The 22,300-nt window shown below is 40.2% G+C and overlaps 1 protein-coding gene across 6 annotated transcripts in view; it reads left to right on the top strand.

Annotated features, from left to right (window-relative positions):
- Positions 1 to 22,300, top strand: part of PTPRM (protein tyrosine phosphatase receptor type M) — a 746,259-nt gene that overhangs the window by 464,397 nt on the left and 259,562 nt on the right. For 4 of the 6 annotated variants that reach the window (XM_049698267.1, XM_049698268.1, XM_049698269.1 and 1 more), the window contains exons 12-14: positions 12,485 to 12,758; positions 13,768 to 13,804; positions 21,350 to 21,424. In XM_049698267.1, coding sequence (XP_049554224.1) covers positions 12,485 to 12,758; positions 13,768 to 13,804; positions 21,350 to 21,424 — 386 coding nt within the window. The remainder of the gene's footprint in view (positions 1 to 12,484; positions 12,759 to 13,767; positions 13,805 to 21,349; positions 21,425 to 22,300) is intronic. The other 2 variants (XM_004275949.3, XM_049698270.1) reach the window with 1 other exon arrangement.

A 22,300-nucleotide genomic window follows, 5' to 3' on the forward strand; every position in this document is an offset into this window, starting at 1 on the left:
GGCTACACAAAGGCCCTTGAGTGTCATTTATAGTGGAGGCCGTACGTTATCATACGTGACCGCCTCCCTGGAGGTGAGGTCAGTAGCGCTGGGCACAGCCCCCCCACCAGCTGACCAGGAGCCCAGAAGCCACCTGTCAGGATGGGGAGGCAGACATGCAGGTTGAACTCACTGGCCACTGACAATAGAGAAAGTTACCTCCTGCTTCTTCCCCCCACACCGTCTGTCTGGACCATCCATAAATGAAACAGTGGAATCACTTAAAAGCTGTCTCAGTTGTAAACCCAGAGCCCCAGAAGGTTGCCGATGCCTTGAATTGAACAACTTATCGCCTGAGTGGCAAATCTCACTGCTGCTCTGCCATTTGCTCTCAGCAGCTGCTGGGTCTTCCTAATCACGATTATTGATTCCACGGAGTTTAAGGGATGAATTTCTAGAGGTGTTCCGAGCTGAGACTGTTAGGCTTTGGGAGACAGGATCTTGGACATTTTGACGAAGACTGACTGATCCGACTATGGGCGCTTCACTTTCATTTTTTTAAGTGTTACAATCACATGAGTACGTGAGAAAAGATGACAAGTTCAAAGAGGCTGATAGTTACGCTTGGGGCAGGCAGTGAAAGCCCGTCCAGGGAGCTGCTGAGAGCTGTGGGCTTTGGGAGCCAAGGAGCCCCTCGGAGAGGACCTGACCACGCTCCTCAGGTGTCAGAACCTCGTGATCCTATGGAGGGGGGCGGACATGGCCGTATAATGAACACTGTTTTATGTCATTCTCTTCAGCAGAACGTCTTCTCAACCAGCGCTTCTAAGTCTGGACAGTGTAATCGTTTATGATGAGAACAGCAAAGCACAGGAGAAAGCTGATGTGCCTTCTGTTTCATCAAAAATTAGTTTATTAAGTCTGTTATTACATTATGCTTGTGATGGTTACCTATATTTGGTTTTCAGCTCCTTAATTTAATTAACAGTCAGTTCTTCAATCTGTGAGATAGTAGAACGATTGGGTAGCAATGTTTGTTTTCTCCATATCATCGTATCCATTTTGAGCTGTTCTCTGTGTCCTGTTTTTTTCATTTCTCTATGTTTCCCTAATAGTGTTTGCCTGTCCAGTGTCAGTGTATTTCCTGCTCAGTGAGAATTGGTAAGAGCTCTCTGAAGTTATTAGTCTCTAGCTAAAATTCTTGCCCTTTATAATATTGCCAAGTGTTATAGGAAATTTGAGGGTTGACATTTGCCTATTATTCATTCATTTGTGCACCAAATATCTATTGAGCATCTTTATTTTCAAGTCACTGTGCTAGGATGGTGATCAAGCTGTGTAGAGAAGCCCAGAGTACACTGAGAGCATATGACAGAAGGATGAAATCCCAACAAGGAAATCGGGATGTGCTGTTTCAGCTGAAACTCAAAGGAAAAGTAGGAAGTGGCCAATCAGGGGCTGGAAGGCAGGTGTGGGTCCACCAAGGAGAGGAGCAGCCTTTAGAACAGCCTAGGATCAGAGGAAGTAAAGAGATGTAGACAGTGGTCATCCCAGCAAATACAATTAAAACCACATACATAGTAAATGAAGCTTGACCAGCACTCAGGAGTATTAATTAGATTTATGAATTTAATGTTGGAAGTGAGCCTTTTCCTAGGCTAATTATTATGTAAAATGTATGTAAATATAATAGGAAATGCAAAATGATCACAAAATGATTTTCATAATTTAGTTTCTGAATATCCTTCAGTACCTCAAACCTAATTAAGTGTGCAATAAGGGTTTATTGAATTGAACATCATCTTTTTCTTGTGAGAAGTAATTATCACTGAAACCTTTATAGATAAGAAGCCGAAGGTCTCAAACCTCCTTTTAACTCGTTGGATGTATAAGGAAGAAGAAGCGTTTAAAGTTCATATTCTCATCTCTAAATAAAAGTTAAATACCATGACCCTTCCGTAGAGTGCAGAAGCATAAAAAAATACCCTGCCCGTACCCTTGGACCAATCTTATTTTCTTAATAAGAAGAGGAATTCAGAAGGACCACTTCAGACTCCATCAGGAACATCACTAGAATCTTGCATGCCTATACTGACCCCTTTGAAACTTCTGCTTCTCACCTCTCAGGGTCACTGACACCCTCCTTTCTCCTTTGCTTTCCACCCGCCCCCCATAGGTAGGAAAGGGGGTTGGGAGGTGGGAGAAATGGGCGAAGGGGCATGAACTGTGGGGTGATGGATGGTACCTGGACTTGTCATGGTGGCCCCTCTGTAGTGTATACAGATGTTGAATTATAATGCTACATACCTGAAAGGTATATTAGAGTTATATTTTTTAAAAAAACTGGGAACCATGGAGAATTATTACAAAGAATTCTCTGAAAACAACTATCATCAAAATCAAATTAAAATGTAATGAAAGCTTAAAATTAATTAGTAATCAATTGAAAGAAAAGAACAATTGCATGGACCAGGCTTTGCATCTGGGCTGAGTTGTTTACACTACTGGGCTGTGTTGTGTACACTACTGTGTGACCTTGGGCATCCTGTGAACTCTGAGTCTTTCTTTAGTTCTGAAATTGGGTCTAACACAAGATATGTCCGTTTCACAGCATCATCATGAGGATTAATACAGGCGAAAGTTCTTTGTAAACTGAAGTGCTAAGAAAGGGTAAAACTATAATATCAGGATTTGCTTAACAAAACACACTGACTAGATTGATGTTCAGTTTTTTTTCCCTTTATTCCTTGTTTTTGGTAAAATGCTTAAAATTTCTAGTCACTACTGCCCTTTAACTTTTATGCCAATATACCGAGACGACTACTACTACTACTACTACTACTGAAGTAGACGACTACTTCAGTTGTATCTGTGGAGACTTCCCTGGTGGCACAGTGGTTAAGAATCCGCCTGCCAATGCAGGGGACACGGGTTTGAGCACTGGTCCGGGAAGATCCCACATGCCGTGGAGCAACTAAGCCCATGCACCACAACTACTGAAGCCTGAGCGCTTAGAGCCCATGCTCCGCAGCAAGAGAAGCCACCACAATGAGAAGCCCACACACTGTAACGAAGGAGTAGCCCCTGCTCGCCACAACTAGAGAAAAGCCCGCGTGCAGCAACGAAGACCCAACGCAGCCATAAATAAATAAATAAAGACAAATAAATTTATATTAAAAAAATAGTATCCGTATTCTAAAGGAAACCCATACTTTGACAATAAGTTTATGGTCGTTGTAAGAAATACGTGCAGTCATTCTGTAAAATCATCAGTTTTAGAAGACCTACTGTTCCAATCCAAACCCCACAGAGATGAGAAAGCACTGCTGGTTGGAGTAGTTACAAACAAGGGCTCTTTCCTGGGGAAGAAGGTGCAGAGGTGTTCAGAAGCATCAAATATGCAGCCAGTCACAGCATGGAGTTTGGTGACCCTGGGTTTAAATCCTAGTGCTTGTTTGCCCTGTAATCTCGGGCAAGTGATACTTTTCTGTCTCGTTTTCTTCCTCAATTAGTTGTGAGTGATAATATCTACCTCAAAGGGCAGCTAGGAGGTGAATGACAATAAGCAAAGCAGTCAGGACAGCATCTACCACAGACGTTATCAGCTCAATATAGGAAAGCTTTTCTTATTTATTGTTGACTCTATTCTGGTCTGTAAAGACGGCAGTACCTTGTAGATAACTTGGTAGCCTCTTTTCTTATGCCTGTGTCATAGGAAAGTTTCTAAGTCCCAGTATAATACTTCTGAACCTCTGTTATGATCTGACAGGAATAATAATTAGGCTAATAAAAAAATGAAGAATTGTTGTTACTTGGATTGAGTCGCTATAATGTGGCAGTCCCATGCTTGGTCCTTTATGAAGTGATTTCTAATCATCCAGAGCAGAGTTCCTGGTCAAATGCCAGCACTCTGTGTACAGATACAGGAACTGAGGTCTGGGGGGATTAACAGTCAGCCATGCTCTCCCTGTGAACAGTGCATGGCCTGCAAGGCCCCTCCCAGGAGCCATCCCTACCACAGACATCGTCCCTGCAGAATCTCTCTGGAACCAATGTGGTTACACCTTCCTTTGCAGACATGGGCTTTCCTGAAAATTAATATCCTTTCTTTATTGTCTCTTCCAGTGTTAAGAAAATATATAATGCCTTTGTTTTTAGATTATGATCCTTGTAATCTTTGGGGTTTATCTCTAATACTTCATTCTTAGAAGTTAGAAGCAGGGGTTTTTGGTTTTGGTTTTCTTCATTATTTCTTCATTTTTGTTTTTAAGCTAAGACTTCCTTTTTATTTTTTTGGTCAAGCCTAACTCCATCAAAATCTGCTCAGTGTTTACTAGCGAAATTTTGAGTACTTGAAGGACTTGGGTTAAACAGCTTTGTTTTAGTGTATTGGATTGTTTTAATCAAATTCATCAGTCTTTTTTTGTTGATATGTATGTTCTTTTTTCATATTACCGTGTTTAATAGTCTCTGGAGAATAAAGAAAGAAAATACCAATTCTTTTGAAATGCTTATTAATAGTTTTTTTTTTTTAATTGTTCCCTCTTCTTTATTGAAGAATTGTAAACTGCAAGACCATCTTAAACCTTTGGGGCTAAAAGGTTCTTTTGTCACATTTCTGGAACCTTTTGAAAAGGTTCTATCCATTGCTAAAATTGTTGAAGGAAAGGAGCTCTAAATACCTGACTTCCAACCTAAAATTTTTCCTTTTTTCATTGGTACACATAGTCACAAAAACTAAAATGTCATTTAACAGTAAAACTTCAGTTTTATATTACTATATTGGCTTGGTTTTTTTATGAGTTATTGTAGCTGAATTGCTACAGAGTGTGTTCACAAAAGGTACTAAATCCCTTATTACCACTGCCACCACCCTTCCCCCACCTGATTTTAGGTGACTTTTATTGTATTAAAAAATAATACTCTGCATTCCTTTACTGCCAGGAAACAAAGATCATTTTTATTAAAGTTGCTTTTAGGATGACAGTGTCAGTCATCTCTTTGAAAATTCATTTTGGAAACTGAGTTTGTTCTTCCAGAACCCTTGAAAAGAAGCCTGAAAAATTGCAGGGGAAGATAATAATAATAGAGGAGATGTATTTGAGCAGTTATACTGTGAAACATAATTTAACTTTCCCTCAAACTCCATTTCAAACTTGCTTTTGTGCATGAAAATATACTGTCTCGCTTTCCTTCCCTCATGTCTCAGATTTTCTTTTTCTTCAACATAATCCCCTCCGAAGGATTCTGTGTAGGAGGCCAGAGCTCCAGTCTGATGCTCCGGGGCCCGCAGGACAGGTGCACAGGCCTTGCTCAGGGCCTTCTCTGCAGAAGGCCGGGCCAGGGGCCACTGGCCTGGGAAGGGTGCAAGGGGCTCCCACTGCCAAATTCTACCACCACTGCCCCCAAAACAACCAACACATCTGTAATATTTTGACTTCACCTTGATGATTAAAATGGAGAGCAAATGAAATACTAAAATTGAGAGATGATGGCTCTTGTAACCTGCGGCGTGATTAGAGAAGGCAGAAAAAGGAGTTCCAAGTTTGCCTGGAAGGCACCTGTGGGGAGGTGGAGGGGAGCAGAGACCGAGGCTCTGCGTGTTTGCAGGCTGCTCTCCCTGCCCTCCCCAGAGAGCAATCTACCTGGTTCTTATTCCTCACGTTGGGCATCACAGCGGGATGGGAGTCAGCAACCAGCCCTGGTTGTCATGCCCTGCAGCGTCCTTCTGCCAGGAGCTGGGCAGTATGGAAACTGTGAGGAAAACCCTGCGACTCCTGGGATTCCTCCCCGGGAAACTCGGGCACTCTCGGGACAGGCCTGCTGGGACCCTGGCAGGCATCTGAGCCAGAGCCCGGCCATTACCCTCAGTGTTCGGTCCTATTGATGAAGAATCCTCGTGCCTCTCGGGAGTCTGATGGGAGACTTGTTGAGACTCGGGTGGGTCTTTGTTGGCACAGGTGGTCGCAGTGAATGGAGATTGCATTGGGAATCCAAAGACATGAGCTTTTTGTTTGTTGGCATTCCTTTATCTCTAATCTGGGGGGGAAAGTTGATGGCTGTAGGCAGCACAGGACAGTCTTCAGGCATCACCGGCAGTAGGAGCGTTTGGGCACTAGGTCCAGGCCAGATGTCCTCGGGGAAGCTGATGCCACAAGAGATTTTTTTTTTTTTCAATAGATCTTTTTTGGAGTATAATTGCTTCACAATACCGTGTTAGTTTCTGTTGTACACCAAAGTGAATCAGCCATATGCATACACAGTCCCCATATCCACTCCCTCTTCAGCCTCCCTCCCACCCTCCCTATCCCACCCCTCTAGGTCATCGCAAAGCACCAAGCTGATCTCCCTGTGCTATGCTGCTGCTTCCCACTAGCTAGCTATTTTACATTGGTAGTGTGTATATGTCGATGCTACTCTCACTTTGCCCCAGCTTCCCCCTCCACACCCCTGTGTCCTCAAGTCCACTGTAGACACTGACACTCCCCCTCTGTACCCTCTTTCACGCTGTACAAACCTCTGTCAGCATCTTGTCCCAGTTCTTTGTTGGAGGGACCTGTTTCTAACACCCCGAGAACGGGGACAGTGTGGACTTCATTCCTCTCTTTCTTCTTCCCTTGTGCCTGGCACAAGGCTTGATATGTGATAAATATCGTAGAAAATAAGGAAATATGAATAAAACAGTTTTCTTCTCACTTGTTGACGTCACAACTTGCCTGATCTTGTACCAGGGATTATAAAAATATCAAAGCTGGAAAGGACCTTAGTGGTCAGGGGATGATTTGGTGGCAGTGCTGGACCCAGTCACCTGGGCATGGGGATCCCAGTTCACTGTGCTCTCAGCGGCACCCCCTTCGGGACAGTGGCATTTGTATTCTGACTCACCTGGCCTGCACTACTGCTACCTTTAGGGACTGAAAGATCCTGACTTGAGTATAATAATGAAGATATCTAGTATGGCTTTGATAGTATTGGATTTTTCTAGCTTTATTCAAATCCCTAGAGCTATTTAAGAAAAACAAGCTTTAAAAATAGTAGCAGACCTTGAGTTATAATTTTTAGAGTCATGCATTTGTTATGAAATTGTGATGATTAAATTATGACAAACGTAACTGAAATGAAATGTGCAAAGGAAAACGTCTTCACTTGTTAAAAGGAGGAGAAGTCACTCTTAAAGATGTTCCATCTTGGACTAATTTACTTGAAATTTGGTGCCTGTCGTGAAGATTAATAACATGTGGCCTTTTACACAGCTTCTCGGCCCAAGTCTGATGTTCTAGTTGTCCTTTTATTATCCCAAACCTCCATAACTAAAGGATTTTTCCTTCCTGCCCTTTGTTCCCAATATGGAGCTGTAATTGAGTTCATATTTCTCGCCCAGCCTTTCAGCTATAATTAATATTTTATTATATCAGATTTTGTCCCTAACTAGCAGAGCAGCAGGGTGTGGGAGCACGTGCTCAGGCGTGCTTACACATACACACACACACACATGTGCACACACATGCAGAACAGAAGTAACTTAGGGATGCCAGGCGAGCTCCTGATGATGGATTATGGCCGAGAGAGCATCAATTTTATTTGTAGTACCCTGAAAATATGCCACAGCAATAGATGGCCGATCCTATCTAGAAGAGAGCAGGACAAAGAGAAATTAAAGTGGGCAACATAGAATATTCGACCCCACGGATCAGTGTATGCTGTGCAGTGTGTTACCCAGGGTCCGTTGTTTGTGGAAAACTAGTGATCAGACCTCATTTGTGAGTCAGTGAGCAGGACAGGTTCTGTCAGCTGCTCTCAGCACCAGTGTTATGGGGATCCTAGTCATGATGACAAACACATTGAACTTATTGAACTGACCTTTCTTTTTCCTCATTTTAAACTGGTGACAATACTTTTAAAATGTAGTTCAGTTGTACCAGGTCATTGGGATCTTCAGGGTGTCATTTCAGTAAATGCTGACAGGTTTAGGGAAAGGCTATGACTGAAAAAGAACAGGAAGAAAATATATTCTGTGTTATTGCATAAATAAACCTGAATTACACATTTATTTTACCTGCCTTGAATATAATTTATACTTTCCTTTTCCCTCACCCCCCCCGCAAAGAGTTAATCTTCAAGAAGATATTAATACTAGACTCTATTCTTTTTTTCTAGAGAGAGAATAGGTGGCTTTTACCAAAAATTGCAGATCAAGCTGAAAGTCCCTAATAGTGCCATGAAATGAAAAATATTCTAAGTCCTTGAAATGATGAGAAATGACAACTTTAAAGGATTGGCAAAAGCAACAATGAAACGGATCAGTACTTTTCTCCTCCTCACCCCCCACCATCCTGCTATCTGGTTGGATAATCCTTCAATATTTTATGCTGATAAGAAACAGAATAAGTGGGTAGGAAAATGGACTTATGACTAAGGGCTTAATCTGGAAATGAATTAGGACACACATCTTGAAGTCAGTTTCAAATCTGCAGCAGGCTTCCCCTAACACCTTCAAAGTTAGAAAAGACCAAAACCATTTTGTCACATTTGAACTTTCGAGTTTAACAAACTACATGAAAGATGTTCAGATGTTCTTTTCTAGGTTATACTTCATGGGCTAGTCTATATAAATGCAGATTTCTTATTCTCCTTCTAAAAGCCTCAGAGTTTTGTTGTAGAAAAGCCTAGCATCAATTAAGCTTTAAATTAAATTTCATTCTGTAGGAAAGTTCGGATACAGTGATGTCACATCTTTGGCAGATTCATCTTCACGATGGATTGTGCCCTCACGCTGCAAATGCCTTAGGAAAGTTTTATGTGATTTGAAATTCCAGAACAGTGGTGGAGGAAGGCTAGGAATGGTGAGACTTTGATAAACAAAGAGGCCGTGAGTAACACATTAAAAGGATAAAAGGATTTTAATTCAGCTCACTAAGCTAGAAACTTCTGTTTGGTTTTCCATCTGTGAGAATTTGCTTTTTTCAGTCATCCTTTCAGGAAAAACATTCAAACAGTGAGATTTTCAAATGTACTTTTGAGATGACACTTGTGGTTGGAAATATCTTGTGAAAATCATCAGTGGGATGATGTTATTTGTACAAATGAAAAACGCATCAGTCACCAAGTTCTGTCCAGGTACCGCTGATCTGGATGCCAGTAGTGTGTTTATTTCCATCCAGGAGGCAGCAGTGTGTGGCCACCGGGCAGCAGAACGGATTCAGCCATTTTTCATTAGCACTTGGACTTTGATAAAGGGGAATAGAAAAGAGCTGCTTGACCGTTCAGTGCTTAAATTATTAAAGAGCAAATAGATTTGAGGTCTGGATGCTTGCAAATCTAATTTGTCTTGTGGAGCAAGGATGAAAAGACATTTTGGGTTTGAAATTGCTCTAGTCAACTTAGTTCTTCCTTTAATATATCTGAAGATGAGTAGATGGTAGCTATTTAAAAAGTAATACGTCTGGAGTAGAGTGCATGGCATAACGTACCAACTGGCTGAAATGGAGGCCCACTAAATAATCATTTAATTCTTGAATTTTCATCTGATCCTCATCAACTTGCTACTTGGAAAAATTAATTTTTTTCAGCCGTATTCACTTAGATGGCATTAAAATTACAAAACAATTGTCTTTCTCTAGGGCGTGTCAAATATCATATTGTTCAAGTTAAATCAGGCCAGTGCCTGGCACATACTAGGGGCTCAGAAAGTATGCATTGACTTAATAAATGAGGAAAGCTGGGGAAAGATGGATGGAAAGTGAGGATGGAGATGAGGGGAGAGAGGAAGCAGAGTTGCAGCTTCTGATTCTCTCCATTTCTCCTTATTTGCAGGTTGTACAGGATAAACTTGCAATCTAACCTGCATTATCTTATCGCAAAACCTTTTTCTTGGTAATTCCCTTCTCTCTTACCTCTTGGGTATTCAGGAAATGAATACAAAAGAAACTTAGTATTAAGTTTTAGTAAAGCGAAGCATATTAGTGAATATCAGTATATTTCCTCCCTCCTACTACATATAAGGTATATAAAGTAAAAATTACTTCTGGATTACATTACGCCTTCAAAAATATGTACTTCGTGGCCCACTTCATTCTGTCTCATGAGATACAGAAGTGACTAACTGTATTGTCGGATGGTCAGGAGACCACATCTACTATTTAATTAACTATGCCCCAGATAGAATGGGCACCTCACCTCTGAACCTCAGTTTTCTCACCAGTAAAACCAGAAAATAAAACCTACATGTGCAAGGCTCCTGGCCTAGCACTTCCTGTATGGAATAACTTCTGCAAATTTTTTTCTTCGCATAAATCTTCATATTTCTACTTTGTCTAGTATACTAGGCTTTCCGGAAGTTGTTTTTAAAGTGGAATTTTGAAAATCATGTCCTATAGCAAGTAAATTGGAAAAGCTTGCTGATAGAAGAAAGCCAGTGTTAAAAATTACTTAATGGAGAATCTCTTTGCAAAGCAATTAATTATTCTTTGATTTATCCATCTTGTGAGAGTAGTTCTTGTATGCTGAATAAAAATTCTGAATAAAAAAAAATATAAAATGTACCTTGGAGACCCATCTAATTCTCTCATTTCATAGGAAAAAAATAAGAACCAAAGATGTTCATTTAAAACCCCAGTTTTAGCAGAATTAGGAGTAGAGTCTAGGGGGATGCACACGCCGGTGTCTGCTACCCTGACAGAAGGCGTTGCAGGAAAACAGTCACACTTTCTTAATGATGTTTGCACTTCTCTAACCGAAGCCTTGAGTGTTACACATTGTCCCTCTGTTACATTCTCTTGGTTGCATGCAATCTTCAAGGTTAGCCAACGCCATACTTGGTGGGAGAAATGCCAAAGAACTTGCAGATATAGTGGAATCGCCACATCTGACTGTAGATGTAAGAGGTCAGGGAGAAGCGGGAGTGAAATCAAAGCCCCCTCTGTCTCTGCCTGTGTTCCTTGTTCCCACCCACCCCCAAAGGAAGGTCCTTCCTAAATTCTTCCTTCCATGTTGGATACACCCTGCAGTGAGAACTCGGCAAGATTTGGTGGAGCATCTTACAGGACCAATAGAAAGTCTTGATGTTAGGAAGTAAGGGTCATATTTCTCTTCTTTTCTTTAAGTTTGCATCCCTGCTCAGAAGTCCCTTTATCATTATTTACACTGTAAGCCTGCTGGACTCCCTGCCTACTGAGCAGTCATTCTGATGTTGTACAACCGTCAGTTTTTCTTTGGACAGAATTACAAACTGAACGGCAGCTGCGTTGCATGACTGAAATAGAATGTGCTAAGTGGTTGTACTTCCAGAAACAGGAGATTCACTGGGTGCAGATTCAGAGTTCACACGGACAGGAGCACAGAGAGGGACCTCTCCGGGCCGACCCCAGCTCTTGGCCTTGGTAGGCACCTCCCTTCTATTCTGTTTCCCCGGCTTTAATGAGTGGCTGTGCTGAGCAGCCCCAGGGTTACAGTGTTGCTCGGGGAGTCACGGTGCTTTTCTGACAAAGTAAGAAAAAGATATATCTCCTTGTCAGAAGGACTTGCAATCTAGTCTGGATTCAGTTTTTGAAAGCTGTTGTCGAGGTTTGTTTTTTCTCAGTATTAGAAACTTTTCTTTTCCCCAACCAAACTGCACAACAGTTCATCATTCTAGTAAATGTATGTAGCTCAATAAAGAAGTCCATCCCTTCAAAGTTTCTCCTCTTCTCCTAAGGTTAATTCGAAATTCACAGATATTGGAGGAGGGGTGGGGAGGGAAAGGTGAGTCGGGACCAGGAGATCCACTCCTTGGTGGGGACATCTGTCTCACAGGCATCTTCTGAGGATACTCATTCCCATCTTATCTTTATGTAGAATTCAAGTAGCCCTGTTCATGATTTACTCTTAGAAACCACTTGTAACTCCAGGGTGTTGGCTTTTGAAATTCCAGTGCCTTTTCTCTGCTTTTCTGATGTCCTCACTTTCCACTGACCGAATATGGTGAAAGCAAAGGAATAGAAGAAAATATGGGAAGTTACACCTTGGTTAACCCGAATCATCACACATTGTATCTTGTGACTTGATAAAACTTCACACACGATCATGCAGATGTCACCGAAGAAAATATTACGTTGCCTTTTTTAATAAACTTACGGTTAATATTGATTGGTTCATTGACTAGGTAAACTGAGTTCATTTTCTACAAATTCATCTTCAGTTACATGTAAGAAGAATGTTACCTTGGTGTCCTGCTCACATAAACAGCAGAGATTGTTCTATGAAAACGTTTTAACTATGGTAAATTTTCTTTCCCTCCAGAAGTTATCTTATTTGGGGGTGAGAGAGTCCTGTGCAAAGGCATTAAGCACTTTCCCTCTCTGTCATGGAGCAAGTGTTGAATCCGTGTCCATTAGGCACTAAGCACTTATTGTTGGCTCTATCCAGTGTGTTCTTTATTTGGGGTCTCCTGTGGGTCTCCACAGTTGAAGACCATGGGAATCAGCTCTGTTATCCGAAACTATCACTGATAATACTCTCTTTTTTCTAGTGTCTACCAAATAGTTGTCGAGGAAGAGCGCCCTCGAAGAGCTAAAAAGACAACAGAAATCTTAAAATGTTACCCGGTGCCCATCCACTTCCAGAATGCTTCTCTACTGAACTCCCAGTACTACTTCGCTGCTGAATTCCCAGCCAACAGCCTCCAATCGGCTCAGCCTTTTACTATTGGTGATAATAAGACATACAATGGATACTGGAACACCCCTCTCCTTCCCCATAAAAGCTACAGAATTTATTTCCAAGCTGCTAGCAGAGCCAACGGGGTAAGTTTTATAAATGGCTGTTTACTTAGGCCATTCAGTGTTATCAGTGCGAACACAGATCACATAAGGTAGCAGTAAGAAGGAAAGTCATGCTTTTGTGTGTTTTTACTTGGAATAAATGTGTTTTATTCTGTCTTTTTAAAATTATTTTCACCTGGAGAAATTCATGGGAAGAAATGCATATATTCATATCTGTTTGGGTAGGAAGAAGATATTGTCAACATGATGGTTTTTATTTTCAGTTTTTACTTGTTACCAAAAGTTGGCTAGTGATTCTGCTTAGCCTACTATTTCACAGGGAAATAGTACAGCTCTAACACGTACACTCAGCTCATTTACAGTTTTGTGAGATTCACAACATCTGTCTCTTCAGCATATTCTGTCCCATTTCTTTGGTTCCACGAGAGTTTACGCTTCCTATAGCTGGGACTAAATTAGTTATCTTTCTTTTTTTTCTAAGAGAAAACAGCTTTGGAAAGATGAGATAGAAACAAAATAAAAACTATCCAGTTGTTTTTGAATTTTTTTCCCTTTCCTGTTCAGACCAACCCAGAGCTCTGATGAGATAGGAAAGTCTCCTTAGAAGGAAGGGCGAATTTTCCAGATATGACAGTGGTTTCCTCCTTCACAGCGTGGGTCTTGGTACCATCACTGCCTTTGGCTAGTGAGAAGCAGGGGAAATCAGGGGCACAGGTTTTGCCCACGAGTGTCTGCACAGGGAGCCAGTGAGGGTCCGGAGGAGGAAGCCAGGGGGGCCACCTGGCAGAGGTGTTCTGTGTGTAACTCCAGGCTCGCCATCTGCTCCCAGGGTGTCCACCAGCACCACCGCCAGCACTGGAGCCGGAAAATGTATCAGAGCGCAGTCCAAGTGCTAATCACTGTGTGGTTAATGCCACACTTGGAACAATGAGAACCTCCCTTATCCGTATTTAAAGAGAACTGCAGAGATTTTATTTGTTTCACATAAAACATGAATAGTGATTTTTTTCCCCCTCTTTATTTAACACAGGAAACCAAAATAGACTGTGTCCAAGTGGCCACAAAAGGTAGGTTGAAATTGTGCGAAGCTCTGCTGTCTTCTGTCCTTTACGAGTTTAGATGGCGTTTCAGAACTTCTTGAAATGTTCATGTCATTGAAATCAGTGTGTGCTCCTAGGTGTGTGCTAGGATTGTAGGCCAGTTAAATTTGACTGTGTTTCACCCAGGTATTTCTTTTAAATGAGAAGTCACATTTCTGTGTTTCAAAGCAGTTTTCAATGGTTATCTTTTTAAAACTTCTATTAAAATAGAATTAATTTTTATATGATCTCGTTTATACTGTGGTATAAACCACAGTACCCTACATAGTAATACTGTGTCTAATGAATGTTCAGATGCATAATAGTAAAATACCTCCTGCTGTTTTAAAGCAATTATCTAGTTATAATAGACCTGTAGAGTCTGCGTGGGCTTTTTTCACTGGGGATGTGTGTCTCTTTGAACCCAGGAACCAGGTGATGTTATTGTGGACCTTGTGTTTCCCAGGCCTGGTTACAATCCTGAGAAAATGTGATGGAGGTTGAAAGGTAGATTAGGATGAACCAGCATAAGCTCACCACACAGGGCCTCCTAAAGACGAGAGTGCAGGGTGTGTGTGTGTGTGTGTGTGTGTGTGTGTGTGTGTGTGTGTGTGTGTGTGTGTGTGTGTGTGTGTGTGTGTGTGTGTGTACGTACTGTAACATCATCTCGTCAACCTCGCAGTGTGCTCTTACCATCCCATGTGGAAGTATTTGAGAAGATGCCGCGAGAAACATCCGATGCGGCAGGAAAACGAGGCAGTGTACGTTAACACTTGTAGTTAAACGCACTCTTTCAGATCAGTAGAGGAACCATGAGGACAGGGAGGAAGTGCTGGGAGATTGAATCTGGGAAGGACGGCAAGGAGGCAGAAAGCAGCAGATTTTGTCAGCTCATAGGGAGTCACTTGACAAGTTCTGTTGGATGAACGTATCTTGTTTTTGCTGTTTAACGTTCAGGCAGCTTAGTTTGAATATATCATGGGTGCCCATCAGCATTTTCAAAATTCTCATTGAATTCTTATTTCTTGAAGAAACATGACCTTTTTATTCCATTAACTTGGCAAACATTTCTTGGTTTCATGTTACGTGCCAGGCCTTGTGGGAGGTACTCACCTTATTTGTATTTTGTTTGTCCTCATGGGCTCATAGCTCTATTTCCAAGAATCTCCTTATATTGATTCTAAAACACTCAGTTCTTTATATCATATTGTACCTGATTAAGAGCCTTTATACGTAGGGATAAATTAATTAAAAAATGAGATTACAGATATTGATGTGTTTTCTAAACTGTATTTCGCTGTTGACTATTAATTATCACAGTATTATAAGGCCTTTGAATGAGGTATCGACGTTCTCAGGCCTCCGATCAAGGCCCATGCTCGGATTGCTTTATTGAATTCTGCTGACCCTTGAGGTCTCAACAGAAAACCCAGTTCCAGAGTGCCTGATTCATAATGCCTTGCGTTTCACATCACAGCTGAAAGTTAAAATTACTTTCATATGTATGTTCTCATTTATTTCTTCTAAGTTACTGTGAGAAAGGAGACATGTATTGCTATTTTTATTTTTGAGACAAAGAAAATGCATTATTTGGGGAGATGAATTGACTTGCCAAGGTCACTCAGCTAATAATCTGTGTGTCAAGGCTTGATCCCAAGCGTTTGGCCTCCTACACCAGTGTTTCCCTGTATCTCATGGCTTTTCACCCAGCAGAACCTCTGGCCAATCGTAGTTCTGCAGCATATAAGTATCTGTCCTCCTTTTTATTAGAACTGAGTCACCACCCAGTTGACTCTGGAAACAACAGAATATCTGCCATCCTGTTCATGTGCAGAGTTAAATAATTATATAAACAACACTAGTAAATATGGAAATGTGATGTTTGCTGTTTTCACAATAGATTGAATTAGATGGTGATTTGGATCGTTTTCTTGTATCATCAGCTAGATTTAATCAATATTGTAATTTGTTTTTCAATTCGCCAAAGGATGATTAGGCAGTCAGATGACCTGATTGACTAAATATTTCTCTGCTCATATTTTCTGAGTCATTTGCAAACATTTACACAGCAACAAACTCTATCCAACCAAATAAGCTTTTCGGGGGGAAGAGGGAACCAAATTTTAATTTTCATTGCCTCACTTTGTCATTCCTATTCATAAAATCACAGCACAGGAGGGAACCTCAGGAGATAGTCTCCTGCTGGGTGAAAACTACACTGTTTGGTACCATTTTATTTCATGAATTTCTATATGTACAGGTTCAGCAACCTTCCTTTACAGCACCGTATAATGTTTCATCACCTTTATGATCAGATAATTTTTTGCTTATTCATACTAAAATTGATTTTGCAATGAAGGAAGCCATTCCATCTTGATGACTTCATCAAAACAGAGAAATTGGCAGGTCTGACAGTGTTACTGGTACCATATCATAAAAATGTTTGAAATTGAAAAGAGTTCAAGCATCTTGACTGTTTTTGCCACTTAGCACTGACAATATAGTGGCTTAATTGAATTTGCAGACACTAAACCACTTTCCTGAGCAGCATTTTGAATTTACAGAGATTTCAGCGTTCTCATGAAACAACTGTTGACAAGTATCTTTATAGAGAACGTATGGAGGTGGATTTTTTTCCACAAGGAACTAATTTGTAATTTCAAACACGGATATGTCTCTTAAAGATATATTTCATGCTAGTTATAAATTTAATGTAGTGATTATTTTAATCATATTCCAAGGGTACATTTTGATTCTAATCATCTCAAATATAAAGCCTCATAAAAAATTGGACACCAGGAAATACCTAAGGTGGGTCATTACATATCTCCATATGTTGGGGGATTGCCTGTATTTTTATGTATCGTCCTTTAATTTATATACCTAGATTCATCATAAGTATATGTGGTTAGCTATAGGCAAACTCACCCCAGACTGTTCTATCTCTTGAGTTAAAAAGACACCATACAGGACTTCCCTGGTGGCGCGGTAGTTAAGAATCCGCCTGCCAATGCACGGGACACAGGTTCGAGCCCTGGTCTGGGAAGATCCCACATGCCACGGAGCAACTAAGCCCGTGTGCCACAGCTACTGAGCCTGCACTCTAGGGCCCGTGAGCCACAACTACTGAGCCTGCAAGCCACAACTACCAAAGCCCACGTGCCTAGAGCCCACGCTCTGCAACAAGAGAAGCCACTGCAATGAGAAGCCCATGCACTGCAACAAAGAGCAGCCCCCACTCGCCGCAACTAGAGAAAGCCCGCACGCAGCAATGAAGACCCAATGCAGCCAAAAATAAAATAAATAAATTTATAAAAATTAACTAACTAAATAAATTAAATTGTAAAAATAAAAAAAGAAAGACAGCATATGATGACAATATACTTGATGTTTTGGGGTTACCCTCCCAACAGGATTCTTTTTAATCTTTATGGTGGAGTACATAGAATGGCTTTTAGCTATTTTTAGATTCTCCTAATTTTTATTTTGATTTTTAATCACATTCACATTTTTATAGCTGAATTCTGTTTAACACCACTTGATCCAGCTATGTCTTAGCAATGCTTGTATATGTTTTCCTTAACTTTCACATACCTTATGGCTGCCTACGGTAACTAGTAGGGTGGAAACTCTTTTCTGCTAGTTTTGGAAGAATTTGTTAGTGATCAATTCTAAAGAATTTGTTGATGATCAATTCTAAACTGACAGGAAACTTTTACTTTCACTTAAAAGTAAAAATCTGTCTTGTTAGTAAATTAGATTTCTTGTATTAAATGAGGTATAGTCATTCTAATTGATATAATAATTAGTTTAAACTGTATACTTTGCATTAATCTCCCATAAAATAACTTTTTCCATGACATGATGCCAGCTATGTTTCTCCTTGACAATATAGCCATTTGGGAGCTTTCTTGTTATACATTTATTTAAAAAAAATATTTGAGGACACACATAGATCAAAAGTGAGGGGATGGAAAAAGATATTTCATGCAAATGGAAATGACAGTAAAATAAACTAGGGGTCACAATACTCATATCAGACAAAACAGGCTCTAAAACAAAGTCCATAAAGAAAGATAAAGAAGGACACTACATAATGATAAAAGGATCAGTACAAGAAGAGGATATTACACTTGTCAACATACATGTACCCAGTATAGCAGCACCCAAATACATAAAACAAATACTAACAGACATAAATGGAGAAATTGGTGGGAATACATAATAGTAGGAGACTTTAACACCCCACTCACATCAATGGACAGATCTTCGGGACAGAAAATGAGTAAGGCAACAGAGATCCTAAATGATACAATAGAACAGTTAGAGTTAATTGATATTTTCAGGACATTTCATCCAAAAAAACCCAGAATACACATTCTTTTCAAGTGCACATGGAACATTCTCTAGGATTGACCACATACAAGGGCACAAAACAAGCCTCAACAAATTTAAGAGGATAAAAAAAATTTAAGTGCCTATCACGTTAGGCATAGTGTAATCTTTAAAACTTCCAGACATAGATACATAAATATATCACTTTTTAAATTTTGAGGATTTTGAGTTCATAAAAGTTTTGAGGTTTTTGTTTGTTTCTTTGTTTTTAGTTTATGGGGGGGATGTCATATGTATTAACTTATTCCTCTCCTTGCTATGATTTGACTAACAGCAGTATAGCTAGAAATCAAGACAAAAACTGCATGAAAACCACATGCTAAATTATTTTCAAAAGTATTATAGTAGTCAGATATAAACCTTAAAGAAAAAGAAAACAAAACCATTATTCTAATGTCATATTTTAAGGTGAATTTTCTGTGCAAAAATGCTCCACTGTTTTTAAGTGTAGTCTTTTATTTAACTTACGTTTGTATGGCAATGTGCTTTGCTGGGAGACCTTCAGGAAACTTTGAAGGATTTCTATTGTGCTGATACAATTTCTAACTATATTCAGAAATGTGAATGTCTCTTTTTTTAATCACTAGGCTCTTTGAGACGTTTCTCTACACTGTTTTTCTGTTCATTGTTTTGTTCAAAGAAACGCCATCCTTTCTAGGCCACAGTGGTACAAAATGAAAGTACACTGATAAAAAGAACTGAGAAGAATGTCGAGATGTAAAGCTAATTAAGATTCCTTTTAATTACTCATATTCAACACACAAGCAAACAAATTATATAGTAAGGCCGCTCATATATGCTAATCTGCTATCATTTAGCTATGGGTTTAGAAATAGAAACGTAAATATGATACGCGTTTGTCGCTCTGCATTTTGTAGAGAAAATATTTCCTTTTCTCGACCTGAAAGTCTCCATAATGTATATATGAGTGCATTAAGGCCCCCGAGAAGTTCCCAAGGAAAGGAAACCTGTTTACCTTTGTTCAGCCCTAGAGTTTCTAAATTTATTTGATCCAAACCCATTTTTCAAGGAGCCCTAGAGTCATATAAAACCCAGTTTGGTAAATACTGGGTCTTCAAATTCCAGAAGATACCACCACCTGTAACTGAAACGGCAGGTTAGGAGCCGATACACCAGGTGTGATGTTTACTCTCCCGTGCGCACCTTTGTACCTAAAGGAGACCCTAAGCTTATCAGCGCCAGACGCCATCTTTAAAGCCTAGGAATTCAGCGATATTCTCTTTCATGATGCATTCTTTTGATATTTTAAGACATAGTGCAGCAAGTTGTTCTGTAAAGGGCAGATGATAAATGTCTTAGGCTTCCCGACCCACACTGTCTCCATCAGAGGCCCTCAGCCCTGCCTTTACTGTGGAAGGGCCACCGTCATCATGGGTGAACAATGAACATGACTCTGCCAATAAAACTTTACTTGCAAAAGCAGGCAGTGGGCCAGCTGACCCCTATTTTACAGTAATTTGTAACAAAATCAAGTTTTTTCCTTGTAACCGAGAATAATTGTCACAAAGGAACACTTTACAAGGCAGAACACAGAGATCAGGTAGAAATCCTTCCTGATCCCTGTTGTGGACTTTTCCATTTGAGTTTTGAGCCTCAGTTTATAACTTGTCTTCTTTTTGACATAGCTGCTATGCCTGACATAGCTCTTTTCAAATATCTTTTTGTTCATATTGTTTACCAATTTCAGTATGGGATAGATGTTCTATTTTTATAGAAACAATGTAACTTTTCTCAGATGTAGAGTAGGTCAAATTTTCCTGTAAGTAATGGAAAACTGCACAGGAAATGTTGGTTGAACAAGAGTATCTATGACCAAGCAAGTGTTCTGTGCGTAAACTTGGAATTGGTACCAACTTTGTCACGAGTCTTAGAAATAACATTTTACTGTTTACAGTTTATTATGCAATTTTGCATACTGTGTCATACCAAGAAAATTATCTTTGTGATATCTTGGGAGTTCTCCATTCTCTGTCCAAACTGTTAGTTTATTCATCTCACTGAGCAAAACTAAAAAGTTTTCATTAGTAACACATGAAAGATGATGATACCACTTTTAAACCCAGTTGCCTCTGTTGTCTGGTTACAAGGAGCAACACTGTTTGAACAGTGCAAAGGGATATTTCAGACTATTATGTACCAGCAGTTTTGGGTTTATAATTGTCTGCAGATGGGAGATGATCTATTTTCCTTACTTGTTGCCACATTTCTGATAGCACCCAGGCTGTTCCATGTAAATTAGGCATCTTTCATGTAAGCCTGTCCTTAATTTTCCAATATTTTTTCTTTGCATCATTTTCCAGCTGTATCATGTTAGAACTGACATTTTAATTTTCTCTCTTTTTTTTTTTCAATATCTGTGTGTCATGAATGTTAACCATTTAAACTCAACTGCTGAGCTGTTCAGGCAAACCAAGAAGCCCGCCTGGTCTGCTTCAAGAATCTTAATCATTTCTCTGGTCACATGTTAACCATGACAACTATAGCAAAGGCAATGATTAGTCTTTTTTTTTAACTGATGTTTTGAGATGCATTTTGTTTTCATTCCCTGAATGTGACAAAATAAAATTCCTAAATGGAAATTCTCTACAGGAAATTTAGTTATCAGAGAAATTTCTCTACATAAAAATGTTTTTAGTGAAGGAAGATAATGTTCTTCACAAAGGTGATTTTAGCAAGAAGAGAAAATATTGTGACTTAAGCAGAAGAATTTTAAATAACCTATTACATGTTGAAAGCTTCAAGTTTGGCTCATCAGAATTAGCAATGAATCTTTCTACCCCCTTCTCAGGAGCAGTTGAAGACACTGTTCCATCTAGATCCTTGTTTTTTGCTTTTTTTTCCCCCCTTTAGTCAATCTGTCCACAGTCTCAGCCCAAGCTTGCAACTGTGTCATGGTTAGAAATCCAACTGCCTGATGAAAGCCTGTTTAAGGGAAACAAACTCAGAAAATTCAACGGCTCGCTGTGGTTGTTTTCCTTTTTCCTTCTCTTTTTGTTGTTGCTGGAAGAAAGTTGAGATGATGTGATATGCGGATGGAGATTCTCCTTGCTAGCCTAGCTTCAGTCTGGCTTTTTCTTCCCTCATGCATGCTGACCTGGGAATCTTCCTTTGCCATAGCTGCGATAATCGTGACTCAGCTTACGACACCTCACATTCGCATCGCCCCTGCTGCAGGCGACGACCAGCTGACAGGTCAGACCTTCAAGTATAGATGAGTCATCTTGCCCATTTCCTGCTCATTTTTCTCGGCTTCGTTTCCCCTCTACATCTCCTCCTTCGCTTTAAGGCTTGTTGACGATGTCTCCGACTCTCGGTACAGACCTGTGCCCGCGTTAAATTAAGTGGTGTGCTCGGCCTCTTCTGTGTGCACATGTATACCCCTGCATTCAGCATAGCCCCGCTGCATGATCCCATTGTCTGTGTGTCTGTCGGTATGTTCCTTTCTAGCCTAATGTTATACAGAATGAAATTTGCTGGATTTGCAATGGCAATGCCATCAAAGAGGATTTCAATCAAAACACGTAAAGATGTTTTCCCAGTTATCCAAATTAATCCAGAAAGGCGTCGAGATCTGAACGTGAGGGGTTTATTTTCACCTTGTAGGGTCTAGTTTGCACACCCATTTAACAATCCACAGGCTCGTCTGCCAGTGTTGTTAAGTGAAGCCACCCAAAGATGTTTGGGGTGACGCTGTTCAGCTTTTCAAGTTCCTACAACTGGAGCAGAGCTGACTGCATTCCTTATAGATCCTTGTTTCAAAGCACAGTGTTTATAGCAAGCAGAGGCACATCTGCAAGTCAAATGCACTGAATAATTTAGGGAAGTTTTAAAAAAATTGAGTGGCTTTGAGTCGTGGAATTGAACTGTGTGCCTCTTTATACCAAGAGAAGTTAGCTTGTCCATTTGAACTGCCTCTAAAGGTATATGGACAAACGTATAAACTTATATAGGAAAAGAATCCAGTACATTACTGCATATCAAAGGTGAGTGGTTAGAGAATGCCAGAAGACCAGCTTTGGTCCTGCAAGAGAAGCAAGCCATTGTCAACGTTTCTAACACAGTCACAGG

This window comes from Orcinus orca, chromosome 15 (assembly GCF_937001465.1).
Source record: "Orcinus orca chromosome 15, mOrcOrc1.1, whole genome shotgun sequence".
NCBI lineage: Eukaryota > Metazoa > Chordata > Mammalia > Artiodactyla > Delphinidae > Orcinus > Orcinus orca.